General features: G+C 44.7%; 1 protein-coding gene across 2 annotated transcripts in view; it reads right to left on the bottom strand.

Moving 5' to 3' along the window:
* Window positions 1-24,078, bottom strand: part of CRTAC1 (cartilage acidic protein 1) — a 135,093-nt gene that overhangs the window by 93,665 nt on the left and 17,350 nt on the right. For both annotated transcript variants that reach the window (XM_065893874.1, XM_065893873.1), the window contains exon 2: window positions 20,702-20,901. In XM_065893874.1, coding sequence (XP_065749946.1) covers window positions 20,702-20,901 — 200 coding nt within the window. The remainder of the gene's footprint in view (window positions 1-20,701; window positions 20,902-24,078) is intronic.

Genomic DNA, 24,078 nt, shown 5'->3' with positions numbered 1-24,078 from the left:
TTGAGCAATGGCGGTCAATGTCAATTCTGGGTAAACCATGTGGACCCTGAATTCTAGACTCCCAGGATGAACCTTATATGCCTAGCGTGGTACTGAACATGCCGAGGAGGATGGCATAACCATGCTTTTGAGAATAAATGCCCCCAAGTGAATATGAAACAGGCCCAGGGGCAACAGAGATGTCCACCACAGGGAGGGAACCCACTGTTATATTCCCTTCAATTACCAGGAAAGCCACAGGGCATTACAGCTGAAAGGACCTGAGAAATCATCTCATTCACTCACACATACTTACTGAGCATCTGTGTCGTGTCAGATGCTGTGCTAACACTCAAGAAAACAGGTTCGGAGAGGTTAAAGAATTTGTCCAAGGTCAGACAGATAGTTAAAGACAAGACATCCACTGAGAAACTAGCATTTCAACTTTTTATGACAAGAGATAGAAAAAGAATGTTTGACAGAAATGAGTTACGAACAAATAAAGAATCCAAGACTGTCTTGGAGCCTGCCAAAAGTAGAGATCCTTCTTTCCCTCCCCTTGTTGGGCTGTGATCTTTTGATCACAAAGAGATGGAAATTGTAAGACACCAGAAGACAGAAGTCAATTCTGAAGCTTCACTCTTCCTTTCTTTTTCTTTCCCTATCAAAAGAAATATCAAGAATGACCACATTTCTCTTGCCTGCTGCCTGAAAGTGGGATTCTTCAGTTGTCAGGGTGGTCCAGGACCCTGAGCCTGGCAATGACAAGGGAGTGGATGAGGGCAGATTTATTGTTCTTCTTGTTTGACTGGATGTGTACACAGCCAGGCGATCACATCAAGATGGGGGGGAGGGTGGGGAGGGTGTGTTCTGTCCACTCTACTGTTTGGATTTGGTGCCCACAGTGTCATCTAAACATATGTACACACAACACATACACACACACACACACACACACACACTCACACTCACATTCTTATTTGGGGAGACTTAAGGGCAAGACTTTTCCCAATCTAAGAGAAACGTAAAAAACAAGGAAGCATGATGCCTACATAAGAGGCTCTAAAAGCAGGATCTGCTAATGGATGTCATGTATTCCCTTGTTTTTAGGTTTGCTGCCCATCCCTGAGCAGAGGACACACATCCTGCTTAAGAACAACGGATTATAGCCACTGCTTCCAGTGTGAAGGGGAAAATCCTTACCTGGCCAGGTCTGGAGTGTGGGTTTGGTGGGGGGGTGGGGCAGTTTTCTCAGGCTGTACGTAGGGGATTTTCCAAAGGGTTTTTAAAACGGAGTCTAATTTTTAGGCTTAGAAACATGTCTCCACCATGGAGTATGACTTTGAGATAATGAGATGAGCTATTTAATAAATATATTGGAATACATCCGTCCAAACTGGTATCCCTCCCCCTGCTGAGCAGTCACCCAGAGATGCCAGTTATTTATCCCAAGGCTGCTGCCATTGTTCCAGATACTTTGGGGACTCCCTGGAGAATTGTCTTCAAGATCGATGCCATGTTATTTGGAATAAGCACACCAGTGGCAGATCCTCACCCTGTGAGGCTGGATTTTATTTTTGGAAACAGTCAAAAGGCTTTTTTGGCATTTGTAGCCAAGTCTGGCGAATAACCAGCCGATTGAGCTGGTAATGTTGTTTGGGGTCCAAACTGAGGCATAGTTTTAAGGTCACTTGTTCTTGTGTGACATGGAAACAGCCCCCTAAAGCCATTTCAGAGGAGGAGGCCCAGCACCGACTGAGCAAGGGCCGCACCGCTGAGCCAGGTGTATGACCTTCCAGTGGGCCACCGAGAAGGGGATGGCACTGGTTTGGGCAGGGGAGGCTGGGTGGGGCTCTTTGGTTATAGATAACAGAAACTGACTCTGTCTAACTTCTGTGAAATGGAACTGATTGTCAGGCTACTGGGGAGCTTGTGGGTTCAAAGGGAAGGCCGAAGGACCAGGCTCAGGACAGACAGACAGCTCCAGAAGGAGCCAGAACCCTCTGACAGCCCAGCTCAGATGCTACAGCAAACATGGCTAAATTCCAAATGTTTCTTCCATCCTTACATTTCTCTGCCGCAAAATGACAGTGTCGGGGAGAATCCAATTAGACGTGCTTAGGGCTCGTGCCCCCCTCTTGGCTCCACCCCTGGCATCTGACGGAAGAATCTTCAAAAGGGGAGAAGCAATTTCCCACAAGGAAGGAAGGGAGGGTGTTTTTAGGAAGAGGGACTAAAGACTAAGCACCCAAACGTGAACCCCAGCTCAGTCCTGCTATGATCATTACTGCTCCTGCATAATGTCATGTGTGATATTCAGCTCTGCTCTAGTCGTCAACATATTTCTCACTTTGTAAATTACATCGGCCCCGTTGGCCATCTCCAGTTCCAAAAGCTGATGGAAGTTTTTCCCTTTATCTATTATCGCCTAAAAAATACATAGGTCTACAGTCTGGTCCATCCTCTCCAGGCAGAGCCAGACCCTGTCTCTTTCCCCCAGAGACTCAAGAGTCCAGGGAACAAGCTCAGTTTTCTCCTCTCCCAATGAAGAAAGCAGGCCCTCTTCCTGTCTGCATGAATGGCTGCCACCATCGCAGCTGGCAGTCACGTGAGGCCACACCTTGAGGCTGGGACTGTGGATCAGCTGGGGCACGAGCGAGACCCAACCCAAAGGTGCATTTGCCGCTGCAAAATGCCGAGGTCCCCCGGTGTAGACCACATGTGCCTGCTCCCAAGACTGCCAGCCCCAGCCTGCACAGGGGAAACCACACTCCACACCCTGCTCACAGAGGGAAGGCTGTGTGCACGCACCCGGACCACTGTGAACGTGCAAGGCGGGCCCGAGGCCCTCCGGGCAGCCGCTGCCCCCCACCGCCCCGACCTGGCCTGCACTGCAAGAAGAGACCTCCTTGCGAACTGCCAAGGGCTCCGGGGAACTCATTTGACCTCAGTGGCCCTGGCTGACGAGCGACAGACACCCCGAGCTCACCACCTCACTGCTGAGTTTCTCCAGGAAGTTATTTCAACCAGAGAACCAGAAGAGGGTCGCCAAAGCTGGCCTCAGCACTCTTAACATGCTGTTTATGGAGGCTGTGCAACCTATCAAAGCGCCAGCGTGCGGGAAGGGGTGGGCTCTGTGAGAGGCAGTGTGAAGTGAAGAAGAGGCTGTAACCTCAGCCGGGAACACTAGTGTCTCCCTGGAAGTGGGAGGGGGCTGCTTGGGGGCGAAACACACAGCGGGCGGGGAGACAAGCAGCCTGCATCCTTCCCTGGGAGAGTGAACGTGTGGGGCTGGAGCCCGAGAGCTTCGGCAAGGACCCTCACCTCTCTAAGCCTCAGTTTCCTAATCTGTACAACCAGGGCAAGGCCTCCCTTTAGTGTTTTGATCTGAGACAATGGATGAAAACTACCCAGCCCGGTGCCCGCACGTGGCAGGCCCTCAATGAAGGGCAGCTCTGCTTTTCTGAGATGCCAGCATTATATAGAGCAGTCCTTTCCACACTTGGAGATATCATGGCACAGTAAAATTTCAGAACACAGACTTTGCAGCACTCACACGGGATTGCCAATGTTTTATTTTGCCAGCTAAGGGCAATGACAAAAACAACAACTACCATCTATGATGTGATAACCATAAAAATAGTTTTAATACCAGAAAAATCAGAAAGGACAGGATCTTAGAATTAAAAAAATCAGTCCTTTAGATGAAATATTTTTGGCTTTATGAAAAAATTACATCATCCTTATTTAGTTAATTTTGCTACAAAGTGAAAACAACTTCCTCCCAGACCCTCCCAGCTCAGGAACCTGTGGCAGGAAGGCAAGAGTCTGGGCCTTGGAGCCAAATGGGACACAGTCTTCTCCCAGCTCCACTCCTTAACAACTGCATGACCTTTAGCAGGACCCTCTGGGTCTCACTTTCCTCCTTTACAAATAGGAAACAATAGCACCTCCTTAAATGAGAATGCATGTGAGGGGCAAAGCAGAGAGTTTGGTACACAGTAGGTGCTCATTAAACGCTAATACCAGACCCTCCCAAAATTTAAGAGGACTGGGTCATTTCCAGTTTTTGAGACTCTTAATATATTTTAAAAATGAAGGAACGCTAAGACAGGGTTGCCAAAATCATTCACATAATTTTAAAAATATTCAAATTAGAAAAAAATATTTGGAACACATCCACACGAATATACATCCAACGCATCCAATAAAAATACATGCATCTAACATGCGTGAGAATGAGGTTGGAATGCTGCAGCCCCTTGGCCCCCTGTGACAGGCCCTGCTTAATTCCTTCCTAAGCCATGGTTCTCACGGATGACACACTCTGAGAAGACACCGATTTTATTCTCTTCTCTTTTGTTTTTTTTCCTGACTGGAGTTCATGTGGAACATTTCTCCAGACATCCCTACCTTTAGTTCATAATTCTGAACATGCAAATTTTCTTGGAAATTTAGCTGGTGTCTTTTTTGCATCATTGGATCTCAATAGGTTTCAAAAGGACTAAAATTGAGGGTTAGAAGGGAAGATAAATGGGTGCTGATGTGGATGGTTTAACTGAGGGATTCTAGGGCAGCCTGGAAAGGGGAATGGGTCTGTGCCCAAGGCCTCTGGGGGTGATCATGAAGGTGTGTCAGCACTTGGCTGTGTGGGATTTTCCCAAGAGGCGTGTGTGTGCGTGTGTGCGTGTGTGCACATTTGTGCATCTTCTCTCTCTACAGAAATTCAGATTTCCTGTTTCTTGTTATCTCTGCCATTAGCATGTTAGCTCCATGAGAGCAGGGCCATGGATGTCTTGGCCACCTCTGTGTCTGTAGTGTTGAATACAGGTGTGGGCACATAGTGGGTGTTTAATGAACGTTTGCTCAGTAAGTGGCTGTATCACGGTTGTCTGCCTGCTCAGCACTCTGCCCTCTTAGATCTGGGAACAGAACCCCTTATATTTGGAGGATCAACCCTTTCCCCTTTCCTAACCAGATAGTTTCCCTGAGCCACAGGGATGGGCACACGGCTACTCAGAACCCCTTTCTTGTAATTGGAACTTTTTCTCTGGTGCCCAGGCTGGGAAGACATATAGCCAGGAGCTGCTGGCTGTTTTGGTTCCAGACTGAGGGAGAAAGGTGCTCTGAAGTAATCAGGCTGACAGGCCAGGAGGCAGAGGCAGGAATGAGAGTCAGAAAGTCAGGGAGAGTGATCCCAGCCATCTCTGGATTCTGGCTCCTGTCAATCCTGACGTCCCCCCGCTTCCCCTGTGCCCACTTTCTTGAGGCTCAGTTGGTCAGATTTTCTTTGAGTTACCCCCATATGCCTCCACTATATCCTCTTTTGTTTTGGTGAGGGGGAGGATAAGTTAGCAAGGGTTACTTTTTATTGCAATCAAAAGAGTTCTGACTAATCCAGTTCATTAAAGGTAAAAATTGACCAGAAGGTACAGTCAGGTGTTTGCTGACAGGTAAGACTCTGAAAGATCTCATGGACAGATGAAATGTGGGACAGTAAGAAATGCTGATGCTGGTGGTGGTGGTAGCTAACCTTTGAGTACTTTCCACGCGTCAGACACAAGACCAAGCATTTTGTGTCCACTATTTTGTTTAACTGTAACCACAAGTGCTATGAAGTAGGCTATCAGTTATTCCTGTCTCTACTTTATAGATGAGGAAACCAAATCTCTGAGAGGCTAGGTAACTTCTTCCAAGGTCCCACAGCTTGAAAGAGAAAGAGCTGGATGTTGTGTTAATTTCTGCTGTACAGCAAAGCGATCCACTTATACATATATATATATATATATATATATATATATATATATATATATACACATTCTTTTTTAAAACATTCTTTTCCATTATGGTTTATCACAGGACATTGAATATAGTTCCCTATGCTCTACAGTAGGACCTTGTTTATCCATTCTATATATAATAGTTTGCATTTGCTAACCCCAAGCTCCCACTCCATCCCTCCCCCACCTCTCCCCCGACCTTGGCAACCACAAGATTTTTTTTTTTTTTTTGGCGGTACGCGGGCCTCTCACTGTTGTGGCCTCTCCCGCTGCGGAGCACAGGCTCTGGATGCGCAGGCTCAGTGGCCATGGCTCACGGGCCCAGCCGCTCCATGGCATGTGGGATCCTCCCGGACCGGGGCACGAACCCGTGTCCCCTGCATCGGCAGGCGGACTCTCAACCACTGCGCCACCAGGGAAACCCCATAAGAGCTGGACTTTTAATGCAGGTTTGCAGGACTCCATATTTCCCTTCCATATCTCGTGCACATTTCCTCTTTTGCTTCTTTTTCTCCTCCTACTGCTCCAGTCTCTCATCCTCTCTCCATCTCTTGTCTGATGTCTTCACTCTTTCTTCTCCTTTCAGTGACCCTTCTCTGGCTCCTTTTAGCCCCATTCCTTTGACAGTACATGAGCACATATTTTAAGACCATGGCTTTCAACTCTTTTCAAGTATGAAGATACCTTTTTAATGTTAAAAAAAATCTCTGTATAAGAGTCGCTGTGCTTTAGTGTCTATTGATAAAATGCCCACGCACAGGTAGATTCTCAGATGCCTTGTGATTATTCTGCAACCCCTACGTTGGCACCCGCTACTTTAAAATATATGGGAGAATCCATATAACCATCCCTCTTACTGCTACCTGCTTGGTTTATTACAATATAGAAAAGACTTATACATGCTACTATAGAGCTCCTTTTTGCTAACCCTCTGCCTTCAGGCTACTAATTTCTTCTGAAATGTGGTCTTTTGGTCCCTTCTTTAATAGGTTTAATTATTTAAGAAGGCATGAACTATGATACTTACATTTTATATATCACCTCTTGATTATTCAGGAGCTGATTAATTCACGGACTGCCCAAGTCATGCCTTCTCTTTCCTAACACTATTTGTTTTATCATTCTATTTCTTATTAGCATATTTTAGCAAAAATGGACAGTGGACGCGAGAAGCCTCTCTGGTTACAAATTATGAATTCTGATACAGGATTTGGTTAAGGGAAGTTGAAATTCTTTCCCAAAGTACAAATTTCTGTAATTCATCAGGCACATGGATTCTCTTTGAGCTTTGTGAAGGCGGGAGTTGCTCTAGTTCACTGCTAATCCCCAGGGCTCAGCAAGATGCCTGCCACATGGCAACTTAATAAAAAAAAAAATCACAGAATGAATGAATAAAAGCTGAGTCATATAACAGGGGTAAACAAACTTTTTTCTAGGTGGGACATTGATTTATAGGAAACTAAGTAAAATACAAGACAACTTATTTTAGGACAGCATGTCTTCAGACGGCACAGTATAAAAATGTGTAAATGACTGTGTTAAAAATTAACAACAGAAGATATATAGTTCTAATTTAAAAACAGAAAATGTTCCACAGTGCTATCTTTTTCCATTGATGGAAAAAGGGATAGAGAGAAACACTTAGGTTTCTAAGATGAGGGTTGGTTCTGTTATATTAGGCATTAAATAAACATAATCACCCTCAACACACTAAAAATTGAGCATTTAGAATGTGCCAGATGCTGTTATAAGCACTTCATATGTCTTATCTCATTTGTCTTCACCACAGCCTCGGAAGTATTATTGTCTGAAAGTCATCATAAAGTTACCAGTGTCCCTTGAAATTTTCTTTAGCTCTCTAGCTTTTTGAACCAAGAATGAAGTTGTCCTCTTTTTAATTCCTAGTTTTAAATTAAAGATTTATTTCCCCATGAAATGTTAGATATGTTCCAAAGATTGACTTGGATTTTAGATACTTTGAGATATGTTATTTCACTAGCTCTTGCCTTTTGACATTCATGAATTGTATGGAAAGGAAACTTTTATAATGAGACTTGCCATATGTTTCAAAGTTTTCCTAATTTGTGGAGGCAAAATGGTTTGTGTGTGGGTGGGGATGCAGTGGGGGAAGGACGGCGTTCAGCCTCTGGGTCTGTTCCAAGGCTCTGGTGCTGTCCAGGAATCAGGGGCTGAAATGGCTTAACCAAGGCCTTCCCAGGCCAGCCAGATGGAACAATGAGTGATGGGGGGCTGGAGGAATGCAGCCTTGGCTATAGCCTGGTGCATCCACAGCTTCCCAGAATAGGGAAACAACTTCAAAAGATACTAAAGGAACTAGAATTATGGCCCATCTTATTTGGAGGGAATTGGGGGAAATGGCTAGCTTACTTCTCCCTCCTTCTTCTTCCATAATTTGCTTTGGCTTGGAGGGGAGAATATGGACAACAGATGACTGATGGAAAAGTTTATGTTAAGAAAAACACAAAGAAACAAAACAAGGCTGCTGGCACTTGGAGCTAGTGGTGCATTTTGCTGCCTCTCGGAGGTGTTAGACAGGAACCGGGAAAAACCAGGACTGGAGGCTCAATAATGTTGTCAGTTCCTTGGGACTACTCAGTCAACAAACAATTATTGTGGTTTAATGAAAGGGAAATGAACGCAGGGACCTTGGCTGTAATAAGAGAAGATCTAACGTGTGACATCATAGAGAGGTTCCAGACGGGGAAAAAGCCTTATGACTGCAAACTCAGATCAAATTCAGTGTTTTAAGAAACTAGAAAACTGAAATATTCCCTGGGGAGACGAGCCTGATAAGTGTGCTGGACGTGGACTGAGTTTCTCCTCTACAGCTCACATGACACACTGCCCTGTTATTTCCACATGTGCCTTATCTCCATTACGACTAAGATGGCTTGAAGGAAGGGTCTGTGTTCTTGTATCTGCCAAAGCACAGAGCACACAGCTATGCACGTGGCAGGTAGGCATATGTAGGATTTGTTTATTGATTTGACTGAGGTTGCTCTCAAGACTAAAGTCCTTGGATCAATTGCTTCTGAGTATAGCTAATGCTTATTATTTTCATTAACCCCCTTACCTAAGACCCTCTGTCCATCCTTGAGACCCCTGCCTATCTCACTTCATTCATTTATTGAACTCTGTGTGCTAGGCACTGTAGGTGCACAGATGAAAAAGAGAAAGTTCCTGCCTTTAGGAGTCCGCAATCTAAAGTGAGAGGGCAAATTTTAAGAAGAATTCTTGATCAAAGTATATATACAGAATGTTTACTGTTTAATTGAATACCATTATGGTATTTCTTTGGTTTGAGTTTCCTTTTCAATCTGATCCAGCTAGCAAAAACTCCTTCAGAAACATAGGTTAACACTAATCACAGATCGTCAACCGCTCTTATATATCCTTAAGAATCTTTCCTCTGACTAGGTAGCCACAGGATCTCCTTTGGGGCTAGGACGGTTATGCTCTCGTCTGCAACACAGCACCAGATAGGGTGCTTGCTCTAGCATGTAAAGGGGCTGCCTTGTCCAAATTTACATATCATTAGTTTTGGCATTAGATGAGAAAACTAGGTCTAGAAAACAACGGGGAGAGGAGGATTTATTGAAGGTATGCAAGGTGCTCCCAGAACTGAAGGAGAGGTGCAGGAGACCCATAGGTTTAGGGACCTCAAAGGTACAGGAACCATGGCCTTGATGCCCCTAGAATTCTCTCTTCTCCTTTCTGGGTGTAACCTTTGTTCTCTCAGGCTCCTCCACGGGATGGGGGATGGGGACATGTCTGCGGTAGTACTGTAATACAGTCTTACAACTCATGATCCAAGAGCAAAGGTAGAGCTTTCCTTAGATTCAGGATGAAAAATCTCAGATCAAGAAGCTGATTGGACAGTCTTAGGTCACAGAGAACCCCAGACTAATCCCTAGTGGCCAAAAGGATACTTTGGCAGCCCCAAAGGATCCTGTGATTAGAACAGTTTGCCAAAGGAGAAGGAATGTTCTTCCCAAAAGAAGGAATGAAGACAGCGTGGAGGTTCAAAGAGAAGATTCTGCTACCCTATTCTGATGATTCCACCAATGCAATGCTGCCGTCCAGAGTAGCTCCCAACCAGGTAGACTCACTAGCCTCTCATCCTACCACTGCCCACTCGTGGCCAGCAAACAAGGTGACCAAAACACTAGGGCATGTCAAAGGATACTGGGTAGTTGCCCATGACTTCATATGGCTGTAATCCTATGAACAACAGGGAAAGATGGCTGCTGAGGGGGAAGGGGTCCTTTTTGATGTGCACAGTCACACATTTCCTTGGTTGACATAACCAAACACCAGTGACCTTATATGGTATCATCTACACTGGAAACGGACTTCAATCTTGACTTTCCCATGTTCCTCCATTGAGGCACAGTCCAAGGGTCTGGCCTGGCTCCTTGCATGCATGTGGCTTATTGCACAAGCTTCTCTCCCCATAAACACACATCCCTATACTTCTCCATTTCACACCCAAGTGTCCCATGCTATAGAAGTGTTTCTATTTTGCAAAAAGTAAATTAAAGCATCTCTGAAGAGATAAGGAAGAGAATCTCTTAAATACTACTTCTTTCAACTTCACATACCCTCCCAAGTCTTCTTGGTAATAGAAAAATAAGTTTTGGAGATCCTAAACCTCCTGACAACCCCAGACTTATGTTTCCATCCATATGATAGATTGCTGAAGGACCTTATCACTACAAAACAAGTAGGTCCCAGATAAAACATATCTTTAATATATTACTGGGTACAAACTTAAGGGAAATCTCCACAAATTACCCCATCCCACAGAAAAGTGAGCCGAAACTAGATCTGGCAGCAATGAGTGGTAAACAAACAGGTTGAACTGGGAGCATGGTGGAGATGCTGAACCCTAGAATCCTACATTAAATCCTAAATTAACCCTTGGAGAGACCTATAGTGTTCCCAGGTTAGTAGGACCCCCAGGCCCTCAGCAGAGATAACTACAAATCCTCTCTGGTAAAAAGCATTTCCATTTTAGGGCCACAGATCTCCCACATTTTAAGATCAAGCAAATATACTAAGAAGGGAAGCCACTCCAAATAAGCATAAGAAAAAACCAGAAAGCTAAGAACACATTAAACCCCCAAGGACTGTAGATATCAGAACTGTCAAATACAGAATATATCTATGTAAGAAATGTTTAACGGAACAAGGAATGAAATAAATGAGTAAGCAACAAGACACTATCAGAAATGACTGGGGAGATTTGCAAAAGGATATGAAACTCCTAGAAATGAGAAACAGTTTTTGAAATTAAAACTCAACAGTTTGGATGCAACTGAAGGAAGAATTAGTGAACTGGAAGATATACCCGGAAAGTTACCCAGAATGCAGCATCACAGAGAGACAGGAGATGAATAAAATGAAAAAGGTTAAGAGATTTGGAGGCTAGCATGAGAAAACTTGACATGTCTGAGTGAAGACCTAAAAGGAGTGAGTAGAGAGAAGGGACAGAGTTTTAAAATGATGATGGCTGAGAACCATTAAGAGCTGATGAGAGACATGAATCCTCAGACTCAGGAAGCACATGCTGGGTTAAAAAAAAGACCCATACCAATACATATAGTAGTGAAACTGCAAAATCCAAAAGACAAAAAAGAGAGGCAAGACACAGACCACCTACAAAGGAATGACATTACTAATGACTGGCATCTTAGCAACAAGTGACAGAGGAATAAAAACTGTCAGCCTAAAATTTTTGAATGCAGAAGAATTATCTTTCAAGAATGGAGATACAATAAATATATTTTTAGATTAAACAACAACTGAGAGATTTTACCAGCAACTGGCATTCAGTAAGAACAGCTAAAAGAGGTATGCTGGGAAGAAGAAAAATGATAGGAAGGCCTTTCTGAGATGTAAGAAGAAAAATGAGCAAATAAGATGGTAAAAATGGATAGTAATAAAAACACTGCTTTTAGATAAAAACAATAACAATAATTATAAGTTATAGGGTTTGCAAAGGGCAAGACTGAAGTACTATATGTATACCAGGAAACGGTGTTCAGAGTTAAAGTGTACTAAAATCCCTGTATTGTTATAGAAAGGGGTTGATAATTTTAGAGTTTGTTAGGTTAAAAATGTACCATAAAATTTCAAAGGGAACCACTAAAGGTACAGAAGTAGAGGGTATAAATCTCAAATCAGTAGAGGCAAAAATGAAATTTCAAAAACAAGAATCTTTACCTCACAACCAAAAAAAAAAAAAAAAGAGAAGCCCCTAAATCAATCAATTTTTAAAAAGCAAGAAAGAAAAACAAAAGAAGCATTGAAAGCTTGGAAATTAAAAAAAATAAGATAATAGAAACAAGTTTAAACATATCAATGTTCCCATTAAATGGAATGGACTAACCTCATTAGTAACAGGACAGCAGGATGGACATGGTTAAACAGTTGAAAAAAACATAAGCCACACTTATGCTGCATACAAGAAACATACATAAAACATAGGGGCTTTGGAGAGTTCAAAGCAAAAGTATGGAAAAAAGATATTCCTGTCAAATATTAACAAAAGGAAAGATGGAGTGGCTATAATAACATCAGACCAAAAGCATAATTAGCGATGGCTGGGGTCACTTCATAATGATAATGGCTTTCATTCACCAGGAAAATATAAGAATTCTTAAGACACTGCAATATATACAAATAGCAAATCATTATGTTGTATACCTGAAACTAATATAATGTTATTTGTCAATTATATCTCCATTTAAAAAAAAGAATTCTAAAATTGCATCTAATAAAGCAGTCTCAACATACACACAACAACACAGAACCACAGAAAGAAATGGACTACCATTACGATTTGAACAACACAATTAACAAACCTAATTTAATGGGCACATATAGAATAACAATTCCGCCTCTCACCATCTCTATGACTCTCAGCAGATCTCTGGGCCTTGATTTCCTCATCTGCAAAATAGGGATAACCCTATCTACAGTGCTTTCATCAAATCTAAAATATCATAGGGATCAGACACCATTTTTTAATGTATCTTTAGAGAAAAAAACCCTGCCAATTAAATGCAAGCTGCCAATTGTAGGTCACATCCCAATTTTAGAGATGTTAAAATCACTAGGGGTAGGGGATTAAGAGGTACAAACTACTATATATAAAATAAGCTACAAGGATATGTTGTACAGCACAGGAAATGTAGCCAATATATAATAACTATAAATGGAGTATAATCTATAAAAATTTTAAATCACTGTGTTGTACACCCAAAACTAATATAACATTGTAAATCAACTATACGTCAATAAAAAAGTGTGAAAAAATGTGTGACTTAGACTCAATTAAATACTACACATCATATGGACTGCTGTGATGGTTTAAAGTGAGATGATATAAGTAAAATACAAGACATTGCTTCTGCCCTCCACCCCTTCACAAATTTAGTCTGCAAACAGGTGAAGGTAAATGAGGGGAGAGCATGTAAAAATCTGAAGTGGGAAATGTTTGCTTTTAGCTTCTTCATATCCTTGAATGCTTTCTTAGATACCTGCGCCTCAAAAGTAACTGATTCCTCAGAGGGAAAATTAAGTCAAAACCATAGCATTCTTGAAAGAAAGTGACTCACCAGGTCAGTAGCACTGGGGAGAAGGGGTGTATGAGGAAAAACACAAGAGAGGGAGGCAGGGGTCAGATTTGACCCCCCCCCCCCCCAGCAGAAGTGATTCCAGGAGTGGAAATGGCACCTGTTCCAGAGGGAAGTGTGAGGTAAGCTTGGGAGAAGGAAGGGGAGGGGGAGGGAGGGGGGAGAGGAAGAAGGCCTGAGGCCTGTGAGGGTGGGGTGGAGGGCTGTTCTGGGCTCCTGCCTGCTGTGGGCCTGAACCCTGGGGAGCCTGGTGTGGGACGCAGTGGACAAGGAAGACCTTCCATCCAGCCCACCGCTTAAAAAAATGGGAGAAGAGAGTTTAAAGCAAAGTGACTGGAGACAGGGCATACATCTACTTTCTGCATGGATGAAAAATTCAGACTAAAAGTAGCTTTGCCGTTTTCAGCAAAGGCAATTTTAGTGTCTTAATTATATTACTATTTTGGAGCAGCTTTTTTTAAATACTCTTCAATACTCTGTGAAAATCAGTCTTTTGTTAAAATGCTTTAAAAAAAATTAATTTAAAAACAAACAAACAACAAAATCCAAATAAGCCTAAAGTTCTCTTCAACATGGAGAGGCCTTTGCCCCCTTGTTAAATAGACCTAACCTATCCTTCTTGTGACCACCCAAATGCCCCTCCAAGGCCTTTGTGATTCTCATCCAGAAGTGCTCTCCACCTGTTCTAACCTCACGGAATGTTTGCATCTCCCCCGGGGGCACAAGTCACTTATGACCTCAACCAAGTGTGTTTGCCTCAGCAAGGACAGTGAGATCTTTAAAAGTTCTGAACCCCTCTCCCCACCTCCAACCACCCATGGTACCAGGTGTCACACAGCGAGCTGCAGGGTGAATTAATGTGGATGGCCACCTAGGAATGAAGTGTGATTTAAGGGCTTCTTTCCAAAACCGAACCTGTTCTTAGGGGAATGTCACTGAATAAAAATAATACTTCTGTTGGTGATGTATTTCTTTTAAATATATTCTTTTATTCTTCTAAATAATGTTTGTGGGTGGTGTATTTCTTTTATTGCTGTGAAATTAGTAAAATAATACTATTAAAATCTTCGGAGGTAATGGCCATCACCTCTCTGAGAAATGTCACCAAGAACCTGACCTTTACCTAATGTATTAGTTTCATATTGCTGCTGTAACAAATCACCTCAAACCTAGTGGCATAAAACAATACAAACGGATTATCTGACACTTCTGTATGTCACAAGTCCAACGTTGGTCTGTGCTGAAATCAAGGTGTTGGCAGAGCTGCATTCCCTTCAAGAAGCTCTAGGGGGCTTCCCTGGTGGCACAGTGGTTGAGAGTCCGCCTGCCGATGCAGGGAACATGGGTTCGTGCCCCGGTCTGGGACGATCCCACATGCCGCGGAGCGGCTGGGCCCGTGAGCCATGGCCACTGAGCCTGCAGGTCCGGAGCCTGTGCTCCACAACGGGAGAGGCCACAACAGTGAGAGGCCCACGTACCGCAAAAAAAAAAAAAAAAAAATCAGGGGCAGTCCATGCTTAACCATAGCAGAAGAGCTGGCACCCTGCAATCATTCTTCCATGATACCGAGGACAATGAATCTTAGGGTTAAGGGTGACCCATTTAAGAAATATATTTTTGCAGAGGAAGCTTTAGAGGAAGTCTTTTTAGCAGTTTGAATCAGAGTATTGAAGTTCCTCAATTCAGTTTTTAACAGCAGCAGCTTCTTTTACAGATGTAGAATAGGACACCGCCCCCCCCCCCCACTTCTTTATTACATCTAAATTGATAAAGTTCAGACCCTGGAGCCTATGTGGCAGTACACACAGTAGGTGTTTGAATAGCTGTTGATATCAATAATCCCCCAAATTACTCTTTATTTCTAGGCTATGAATACATAGAAAAAGATTGAGATTGGTAACATTGGCAATATCTATTAAGGTATAAAATGTACATATCATTCCCAGCATTTCCACTGCTTGGTATCATCCCAGATAAACATCTGCATATGTGTGTAAGGATGTGCAGTATGCATTGTCTGCAATGGTCACAGATTAGCGACAGCTTAAATGTCACTTGAGGAGTGGCAAAACAAATGTGGCACATCCGCACTAAGTAACTTAAAAAAATTAGGTTAGATCCATGTGTTCGAACAATGAATATGTTACACTGAGAAAAGCAAGCTCTGGAACAATGTGTATCAGTTTGATTCCTCTTGAAATTACATATTTTTAAAAAATATATATGTAACATAGAAATTTTCAGAAGTATAAGCACTAAACTGGAAACAATTGTTATTCTGGAAGGGGACTGGGATGAGCTTAGAGTAGGGATGGGAAGTTGGTAAAGATGGATTTTTACTTTCATCTATATTGTGTGGATTTGTTTTTTTTTTTTTGCGGTATGCGGGCCTCTCACTGTTGTGGCCTCTCCCGTTGCGGAGCACAGGCTCCAGACGCGCAGGCTCAGCGGCCATGGCTCACGGGCCCAGCCGCTCCGCGGCATGTGGGATCGTCCCGGACCGGGGCGCGAACCCGTGTCCCCTGCATCGGCAGGCGGACTCTCAACCACTGCGCCACCAGGGAAGCCCCGTGTGTGGATTTTTTTGCAATAAAACATTTGTGTTATCAAAATGTAAAAGGTATTTTAAAGTAAAAAAAGAGAAACTGAAATAATCTAACTTTTTAAGTTGTCAAAACTGATGGATCAAATCTATTAGAACGTCATATTGATATTTTACAAAACAGCTAAGACTGAAAGTTCAAAAGTACTTTTCCTATTTTGTTGAAAGTATGTGTGTGTATGTATATGTACTGTATATATTTATATTTACTACATACACCTAAATATTTGTACATGGATACTACATCTATCTACTATATCTATCTATACACACTATATACATCTATATATACTGCATATATCTATATATGCTGGTAATAAAATGCATAAATGCTGCTTTGGTTTAATCATAGATAAATATCTCATTCTTCATCATTGTTCTTATTACTTATAATGGCAAAAATATCTCCTATATGATTATGATTAATCTGGTAACTGAATACAGTTTGCCTTTAAAATAATTCAATTAATTTTAGTAAATTAAGAAAGTTTTCTGACATAGTTGCAAAATTAAGAAAAAATGAAACCCTGAGTTGCAAAATTAAGAAAAAATGAAACTCTGGTTTACAATACGTAGCATCCCTTTAAATGAAACCCTTCCAAGTGTGAAGAATGCGTTAAGGTTTTATCAAGTGAATGCTCCTTGTGTCGAAAAACTGATCTAAATCATGATTTAAACTTTAGAACCACTACAATCTTTCCATTTGGGCAAAACTTCTTGGAAACTGACAGGGTAGAGGGGTTATTTCAGACCTCTGGGGATATCCCAGGAAACAAAATCTCCTCTAAAGGAATTGTGCAAGATTGACACCAACAGGGATTCCTTTCCAGACTGCGTGAGACTGTAGATTGGGTGTTTAGTGCCACTGAGAAAAGGAGAAGCCACCAGGCTTTTTATTTACCCAGGGAACCCGTCTCAAAGATATTCAATGGTCTGTGCCTGCGCCGACGTCTCCTGGGGGTGATCAAATCCTCCCCCTCACCCCGCAAACAGGAGACTGTACCCAGATCCGCGATCATGCACCTGCCGGTTAACAGATCAGCCCTCCACATGCAGAGGCACTCGCCCAGCTGTGTCAGAGGATCAGAGCCGGCCCTCTCCCTCCCCCACCCCTGCGGAGCAAAGGGCGGTCATTTTCTGCTCCTCCCAGAGTCAGAAGTGTGCACACACCTTCCATCACAATTAACTTAAGACTCTGAAACAACACAAACTCACCCACAACATGCTCAAAATCAATGCCATCAATACCCAGAAGGAGGATACCAAAAAGGTAAAACAAAACAAATCTATTCAAAGAGTAAATACTGAAAGCAACAGGGCTGGAGTCAGACACACTACAAGGTCAACAAATCCAAGACAAGTTCAAGTGCGGGCATTTTATAAACTGAAGAGCTGCCCAATATCCCAGGGGTCAGAAACGCAAATGCCTTCAGGTGCCAGCTAATGGAAAGGTCTATAAGATAATAGAGGGTGGGCCTGTCAGGAGCTGGACTGCAGGTGCCCCAGGTAAAGGCATTCACATTCAATTTTTAAGAATTTCAATTCCTGCTGTGTGATTCCTAAAGAGAGTCTACCATCAAACAGAGTTAAATATGGGTGTAGGGTGGATAAAACTGAATGAAAGTCAAAGTCAGACATGTTGCCAAGGAGTCCACAGGGCATGAAAGGCAGGGCAGTGATCCTAGCTGTCATTATTTGAAAGGGTAGTGACCACTTGGTTTAAATCTTCAAAGGTAATAGCAAAACAAAAGTTAAAAGAAATGGCTTACTAAGCTCGAATATGAGGGATTCAGATTAGTCACGTAGATTCTTGACATAAGTAACTGAGCTGGATTATGAAAAGATTGCACACATTCCCTTGGAAGGCTCTAAATAAAGGGAGCCTCCAAAAACAATAGGTGTGACCTCATTGGAAGGCAAGGGGTGGACCGAATGACCTGCCAAGGTCCTGATTTAAATATGTCTGTATAGTCAGCCCCTGGTTATCCAGCCCAAAGAAGAAGACAGTGACAAATCATCCTAAGCTGAAGATAATAAAGAGTTATATTTGCCTTTGGAATGTATTTTGGTACTTAAATTAGAACGTGTCTTTCTGATGCTCTGAGAATTCACAATGCGTCCATAACAGCCACAAAGGAGGCCTGACCTGGAGCTGGGAGGCTGCCCAATTTCGCCATCCTGTCCTCTATGTAAATCTTCCTCTTTGCTGGTGGTGAGCAATGTCATCTTTTAGAAGAACACCTGGCAGCCCAAGTTTTCTCAGACAGGGGCTGCCTGGCTCAGCCCTTCGCTGGGAGAAGAGACGAGGGCCTTTCCCCGGTCTCTGGCTGATTCAGAATAAAGACCCAGGATGGTCTGGTTCTTGCTTCTAGAGGATAACTCCAAAGTGCTGCAGGCCCCACAGGAAGCAGGAAGCCAGACAAGGTTTAGACATCTACTCTAAGCTGCCTACGAATTATGGTCTAGCTTCTCTGCCGTAGAAGACGCAAAAGCAAATTTCTTGAGTTCCTTGGAAGAGAAAGAGAAAAAGGCTTCACTGAAAAGGAAGGTGAAATGAACGCCCAGCACTGGGAAACCAAGAAGCTGGATGCTCAGGAGATGCAGTAACAATCCCCTGCCCCTCAAAGGATGGGTGGGATGGAAATCTGAGCTTGCCACCCATCGTCCAAGATGAAAGGAGAACCTGGTCATCATTGTGGGGGCCCAGGAGGAGGGAAAGATAGGAAGGAGGGAAGTTGCCTCACTCTTCTCTGTCCCCTGTCAGCTCCCAGTGCCTACCGGAGGGAGGCTGGTGTCATCTGGTAGGAGGCAGGGCCAACTAGAACATCTCAGAAGTGCATCACCGCCCCTTACCCAGAGACCCTGGCAGAGTGGCGCAGGCTCCGGGAAGCAGGATTTGGCCAGGAAGGCTTCTCTTGGACTCAGAGAGTGACTGGACAGTCACAGAACTGAACACAGACAAGCTGCTTGGCTCCGGCCCTGCACAGGTCACCCCCGGCAATAAGGGTCATTACAACCATTCCTATTTCCCCCTTTTCTATCACACTCTGCTCTTCAGTTTTCCTTCCGAAGTCCCAGAACAGTGCTGTCTAATTTAAATGTGGCTGTATAATATTAAAATGAAATAAAATTAAAATTCAGTTCCTTGGTCACGGTAGCCACATCTCAAGTGCTCAACAGCCACACGTGGCTAGTGGACGCCATATTGGACAGAACCAAGACAGAACTTCTACATCATCGTAGAAAGTTCTATTTGTCAGCACACGAATCTAGACTTCCATGAGATCTAGAATCTAGGAACTTCTACTCTTCATGGTCTACAAGAAAAGAATAAATGAAAGAAGAAATGCACTTACAAAGTATCTTTTCTATACATCATCAGCACTAATCCTTACCACTGCCCTGTATGGTAGGCAGGGGTAGATTTCAACATGCCCATTTTACAGATGAGGAAAGTGGGGGCTGTGTAGTTAAGTAACTTGCACAAGGCTCACAACTATTGGATGACACAGAATTAAAACCAGGTTTTCCAGTGCCAAAGTCAGTGGTTTCTACTGTTACATGCAACTGCTACAAGTAATGTTACCTCCATTTACTTTGTTCAGTGCTGCCATAAAAGCTCCAGCCTTCTAGAATGAGGTTGACAGGCCCCTGTAGTGTATTTATTGATTGGCTGGTTTTTGAAGTGATAACTAAACTTTGTACAATGTAGTTTAGCAGCTCCATAGTTAGGGAGCCGTGGGGTTCAAATCCTGACTCATCCACTTACTATTTACTTGATAGAGGGCAAGTCACTCACCATCTCTGAATCCTAATTTCCTTTTCTTGTATATTTACTGCACAGTGCTGTCAGGAGGATTAAATAAGACAGTGCGTGGAAGGGCTTAGCACAGTGCCTGGTACATATTAGTGCCATAAACAAGGATTATCAACGGTGATCGGCAGACTTTACAATGCCCTCACGTGCAACAGCGACTGAAGCTTCACAATAGGGGGGCATCTTGCTATCTCCATTTTTGAAGATGATACATCTGAATCTCAGTGCATAAGGGGCTGACTCAAGGTCATGCAACTGGAAAGCTGTAGCTCTAAGGCATGAACTCAAGCTACTTGGACTCCAAATCTTTTCTTGATACACACTGTTGCGTCTCAGGAGAGAAGGGACCAGGGGCGCCAAGGCATGGTTTAGAGGAAGTTTAACTATCCTTCTTCATCGCCAACTTCCCCCCTTCTCTGAAACAGGCAATTAATGTTTTCTTAGTCTTGTGTAAAATGCTGTGCAAACGCAGCTTTGAGCATCCCCTTCTACCATAATTGTCACCCTTAAATCCCTCGTATATAGAGATTCTAGTGTCTCACTGGTAAGGAAGTAACACCTGCATAACTAAGGAGGCCAAAATATGAACAGAGTGCCTTGAAGCAGGGCATTCAAATCTTCTCCCTGGAAAGCCTGTGGATCAAGCACTTTTCTTCCAATCTACCCTCCATCCCAACTCACCGCTACAGCAAAAAGGCAAGGACACAGCCTACCAGAACCCAGCTGAGTCCGGCCAAGACCCAAGTGCATGAGAATGTGTGTTGTTGCAAGCCCCTGGGCTTTTGGAGCTATTTGTTATCTGGCCCTATTACAGCAAAAGCTGACTAATGTATCTGTCAAACCCAGGGCGGGAGGTACTTACCCTGCCACGACAATCTCAAAGTCCCCGTCGTGGTCCACATCAGTCACCGCCACTCCATAGTTGAGCTGGGTGGGGTTGCTGTCATAGTCAGGGGGCAGGACTGAGTTGGTGACTGCCGTGAACATGGGTTCAGCGCGCAGGGACCCCTCAGTCAGGGGCGGAAACCACAGCAGCAGCAGGAACAGAAACATCTGGAACATCTGAAACCAAAAGTTACAAATGTTAGGTGCAGCAGTACCTTTCTTCCCTGTTCCTGGAGGGCTTGGCAACTCCTAGGCTGCCACTTTTCCACGAGACCTGTCCCGACTATGCTCTTTAAAACTGCAACCTGTCCCCATCATGTCAGGTCACCCTTATCCGGCTCTGCCTTTTCTTTTTCTACAGCACCTATCACTTTATAATATGCTGGATGACTTCCTCATTCATCATGTTTTGTTATTTAGTGTCTGTCTCCCTCAGCCAGAACATAAGCTCCACAAGGGCAAGGCTCTCTGTTTTGTTCATGTATGCATTCAAAGCCAAGGACAGTGTCTGGCACAAAAGAGGCACTCAGTACATATTCAGGAAGGAAGGAAGGAAGGAAGGAAAGGAAGGAAGGAAGGGAGGGAGGGAGGAAGGAAGGAAGGAAGGAAGGAAAGGGAGGGAGGGAGGGAGGAAGGAAGGAAGCAAGGAGGGAAGGAAGGAAGGAAGGAAGGAAAGGGAGGGAGGGAGGAAGGAAGGAAGGAAGGAAGGAAGGAAGGAGGGAAGGAAGGAAGGAAGGAGGGAAGGAAGGAAGGAAGGAAGGAAAGGAAGGAAGGAAGGGAGGGAGGGAGGAAGGAAGGAAGGAAGGAAAGGGAGGGAGGGAGGGAGGAAGGAAGGAAGGAAGGAAGGAAGGAGGGAAGGAAGGAAGGAAGGAAGGAGGGAAGGAAGGAAGGAAGGAAGGAGGGAAGGAAGGAAGGAAGGAAAGGGAGGGAGGGAGGGAGGGAGGGAAGGAAGAAATGGTAGAGTATAAACACATGGGCGTCTCCCATCCTCTGGGAGAAAGGCTGGGAGAATGAAGAAAACAACAGATCTCAGACAGTCCAGGGGTGGGTGACAGCCCCATGAGGGTCCATGTCTAGAACAATAGTAGAGGCAGTAAAGGATTATCCTTCTGTGGGACCTACCCCAGAGGCAGCCTGGAGGGAATCTGTGACTTGCAAGGTTCCCCTGCCAAGGTCCCTCCCTAGGGCAGCTGGCCGTCACCTCCAGACCAGGAAGCAGTCAGTTATGGAATGTATTCCAGCAGGATCTGGCGAGCGGCACATCATTCACTTGGAGAAATTAAATCACTGTGTGTTTTATTATAAATTAATTATGTATAATCCATTGTATAATTCATTATTATATCTCTAACATAACTCAGGGTGTTGCCAAACAGCCTGGAGCTGCGAGAGCTGGTGGCAGGCACGCAGGAGACAGATGAGAGTGGCCAAGGAGGTGGAAGAACTCCATCCTTTCTTGACGTGAGCCAGGGAGACACTGAGAATGCTACAGATGGCACCACCCCGAGTTGCTGCCTGCAGGCTTAGAATCAGAACTCTGAGAGTGTTCCAAAGGCTCCCCTGGGACGAGTCCCACAAGGCCTGCACAGGCAGTCCCGCAGGCAAGGCGGTGCCTTCCTGCCTACAGAGGGCGGCACACCTCTTCCTGATGGAACTTTTCCTGCTGGCTTGTCAGTGTGGCTGGCAGCCAAGAGCCAAGGCTGAGTGAAGCTGATGTCTTAATGAAGAGAAGACCTGAAGACTGACTCCCCAGATGGAGACAGACAATCCTGCCAGCAAAGGAGCTTGCTCCAGTTCAGGACCCAGAGACCACAATGAAGGGCTCAGGCACTGTCTACGGAGCCAAACATAATTCAGAAGCCTTCCTAATGCCTCGCTGGGGAGGCTGCAGAGAGACACGGGGCAGGGCTCTAACTGCAGGGCAGAAACTAACCTCAGCGAGCCTTCCTGGGAAGAAATTTCTTGTAGCGTGTTAGAGGGCACAGGCTGGGTGTTGCACTATGTAGCGTGTTAGAGGGCACAGGCTGGGTGTTGCACTATGTAGCGTGTTAGAGGGCACAGGCTGGGTGTTGCACTATGCAGCGTGTTAGAGGGCACAGGCTGGGTGTTGCACTATGTAGCGTGTTAGAGGGCACAGGCTGGGTGTTGCACTATGTAGCGTGTTAGAGGGCACAGGCTGGGTGTTGCACTATGTAGCGTGTTAGAGGGCACAGGCTGGGTGTTGCACTATGTAGCGTGTTAGAGGGCACAGGCTGGGTGTTGCACTATGTAGCGTGTTAGAGGGCACATGCTGGGTGTTGCACTATGCAGCGTGTTAGAGGTCACATGCTGGGTGTTGCACTATGTAGCGTGTTAGAGGGCACAGGCTGGGTGTTGCACTATGTAGCGTGTTAGAGGGCACAGGCTGGGTGTTGCACTATGTAGTGTGTTTAGAGGGCACAGGCTGGGTGTTGCACTATGCAGTGTGTTAGAGGGCACAGGCTGGGTGTTGCACTATGTAGCGTGTTAGAGGGCACAGGCTGGGTGTTGCACTATGCAGTGTGTTAGAGGGCACAGGCTGGGTGTTGCACTATGTAGCGTGTTAGAGGGCACAGGCTGGGTGTTGCACTATGTAGCATGTTAGAGGGCACATGCTGGGTGTTGCACTATGTAGCCTGTTAGAGGGCACAGGCTGGGTGTTGCACTATGTAGTGTGTTAGAGGGCACAGGCTGGGTGTTGCACTATGCAGCGTGTTTAGAGGGCACAGGCTGGGTGTTGCACTATGTAGCGTGTTAGAGGGCACAGGCTGGGTGTTGCACTATGTAGCGTGTTAGAGGGCACATGCTGGGTGTTGCACTATGTAGCGTGTTTAGAGGGCACAACTGGGGGTTGCACTATGCAGCGTGTTAGAGGTCACATGCTGGGTGTTGCACTATGTAGCGTGTTAGAGGGCACAGGCTGGGTGTTGCACTATGTAGCGTGTTAGAGGGCACAGGCTGGGTGTTGCACTATGTAGCGTGTTAGAGGGCACAGGCTGGGTGTTGCACTATGTAGCGTGTTAGAGGGCACAGGCTGGGTGTTGCACTATGTAGCGTGTTAGAGGGCACAGGCTGGGTGTTGCACTATGTAGCGTGTTAGAGGGCACAGGCTGGGTGTTGCACTATGTAGCGTGTTAGAGGGCACAGGCTGGGTGTTGCACTATGTAGCGTGTTAGAGGGCACAGGCTGGGTGTTGCACTATGTAGCGTGTTAGAGGGCACAGGCTGGGTGTTGCACTATGTAGCGTGTTAGAGGGCACAGGCTGGGTGTTGCACTATGTAGCGTGTTAGAGGGCACAGGCTGGGTGTTGCACTATGTAGCGTGTTTAGAGGGCAC

This window comes from Phocoena phocoena, chromosome 16, assembly GCF_963924675.1.
Source record: "Phocoena phocoena chromosome 16, mPhoPho1.1, whole genome shotgun sequence".
In the NCBI taxonomy this organism is placed as follows: Eukaryota; Metazoa; Chordata; class Mammalia; order Artiodactyla; family Phocoenidae; genus Phocoena; species Phocoena phocoena.
The sequence above is the reverse complement of the archived record's forward strand: the minus strand, read 5'-3'. Positions and strand labels throughout refer to the sequence as shown.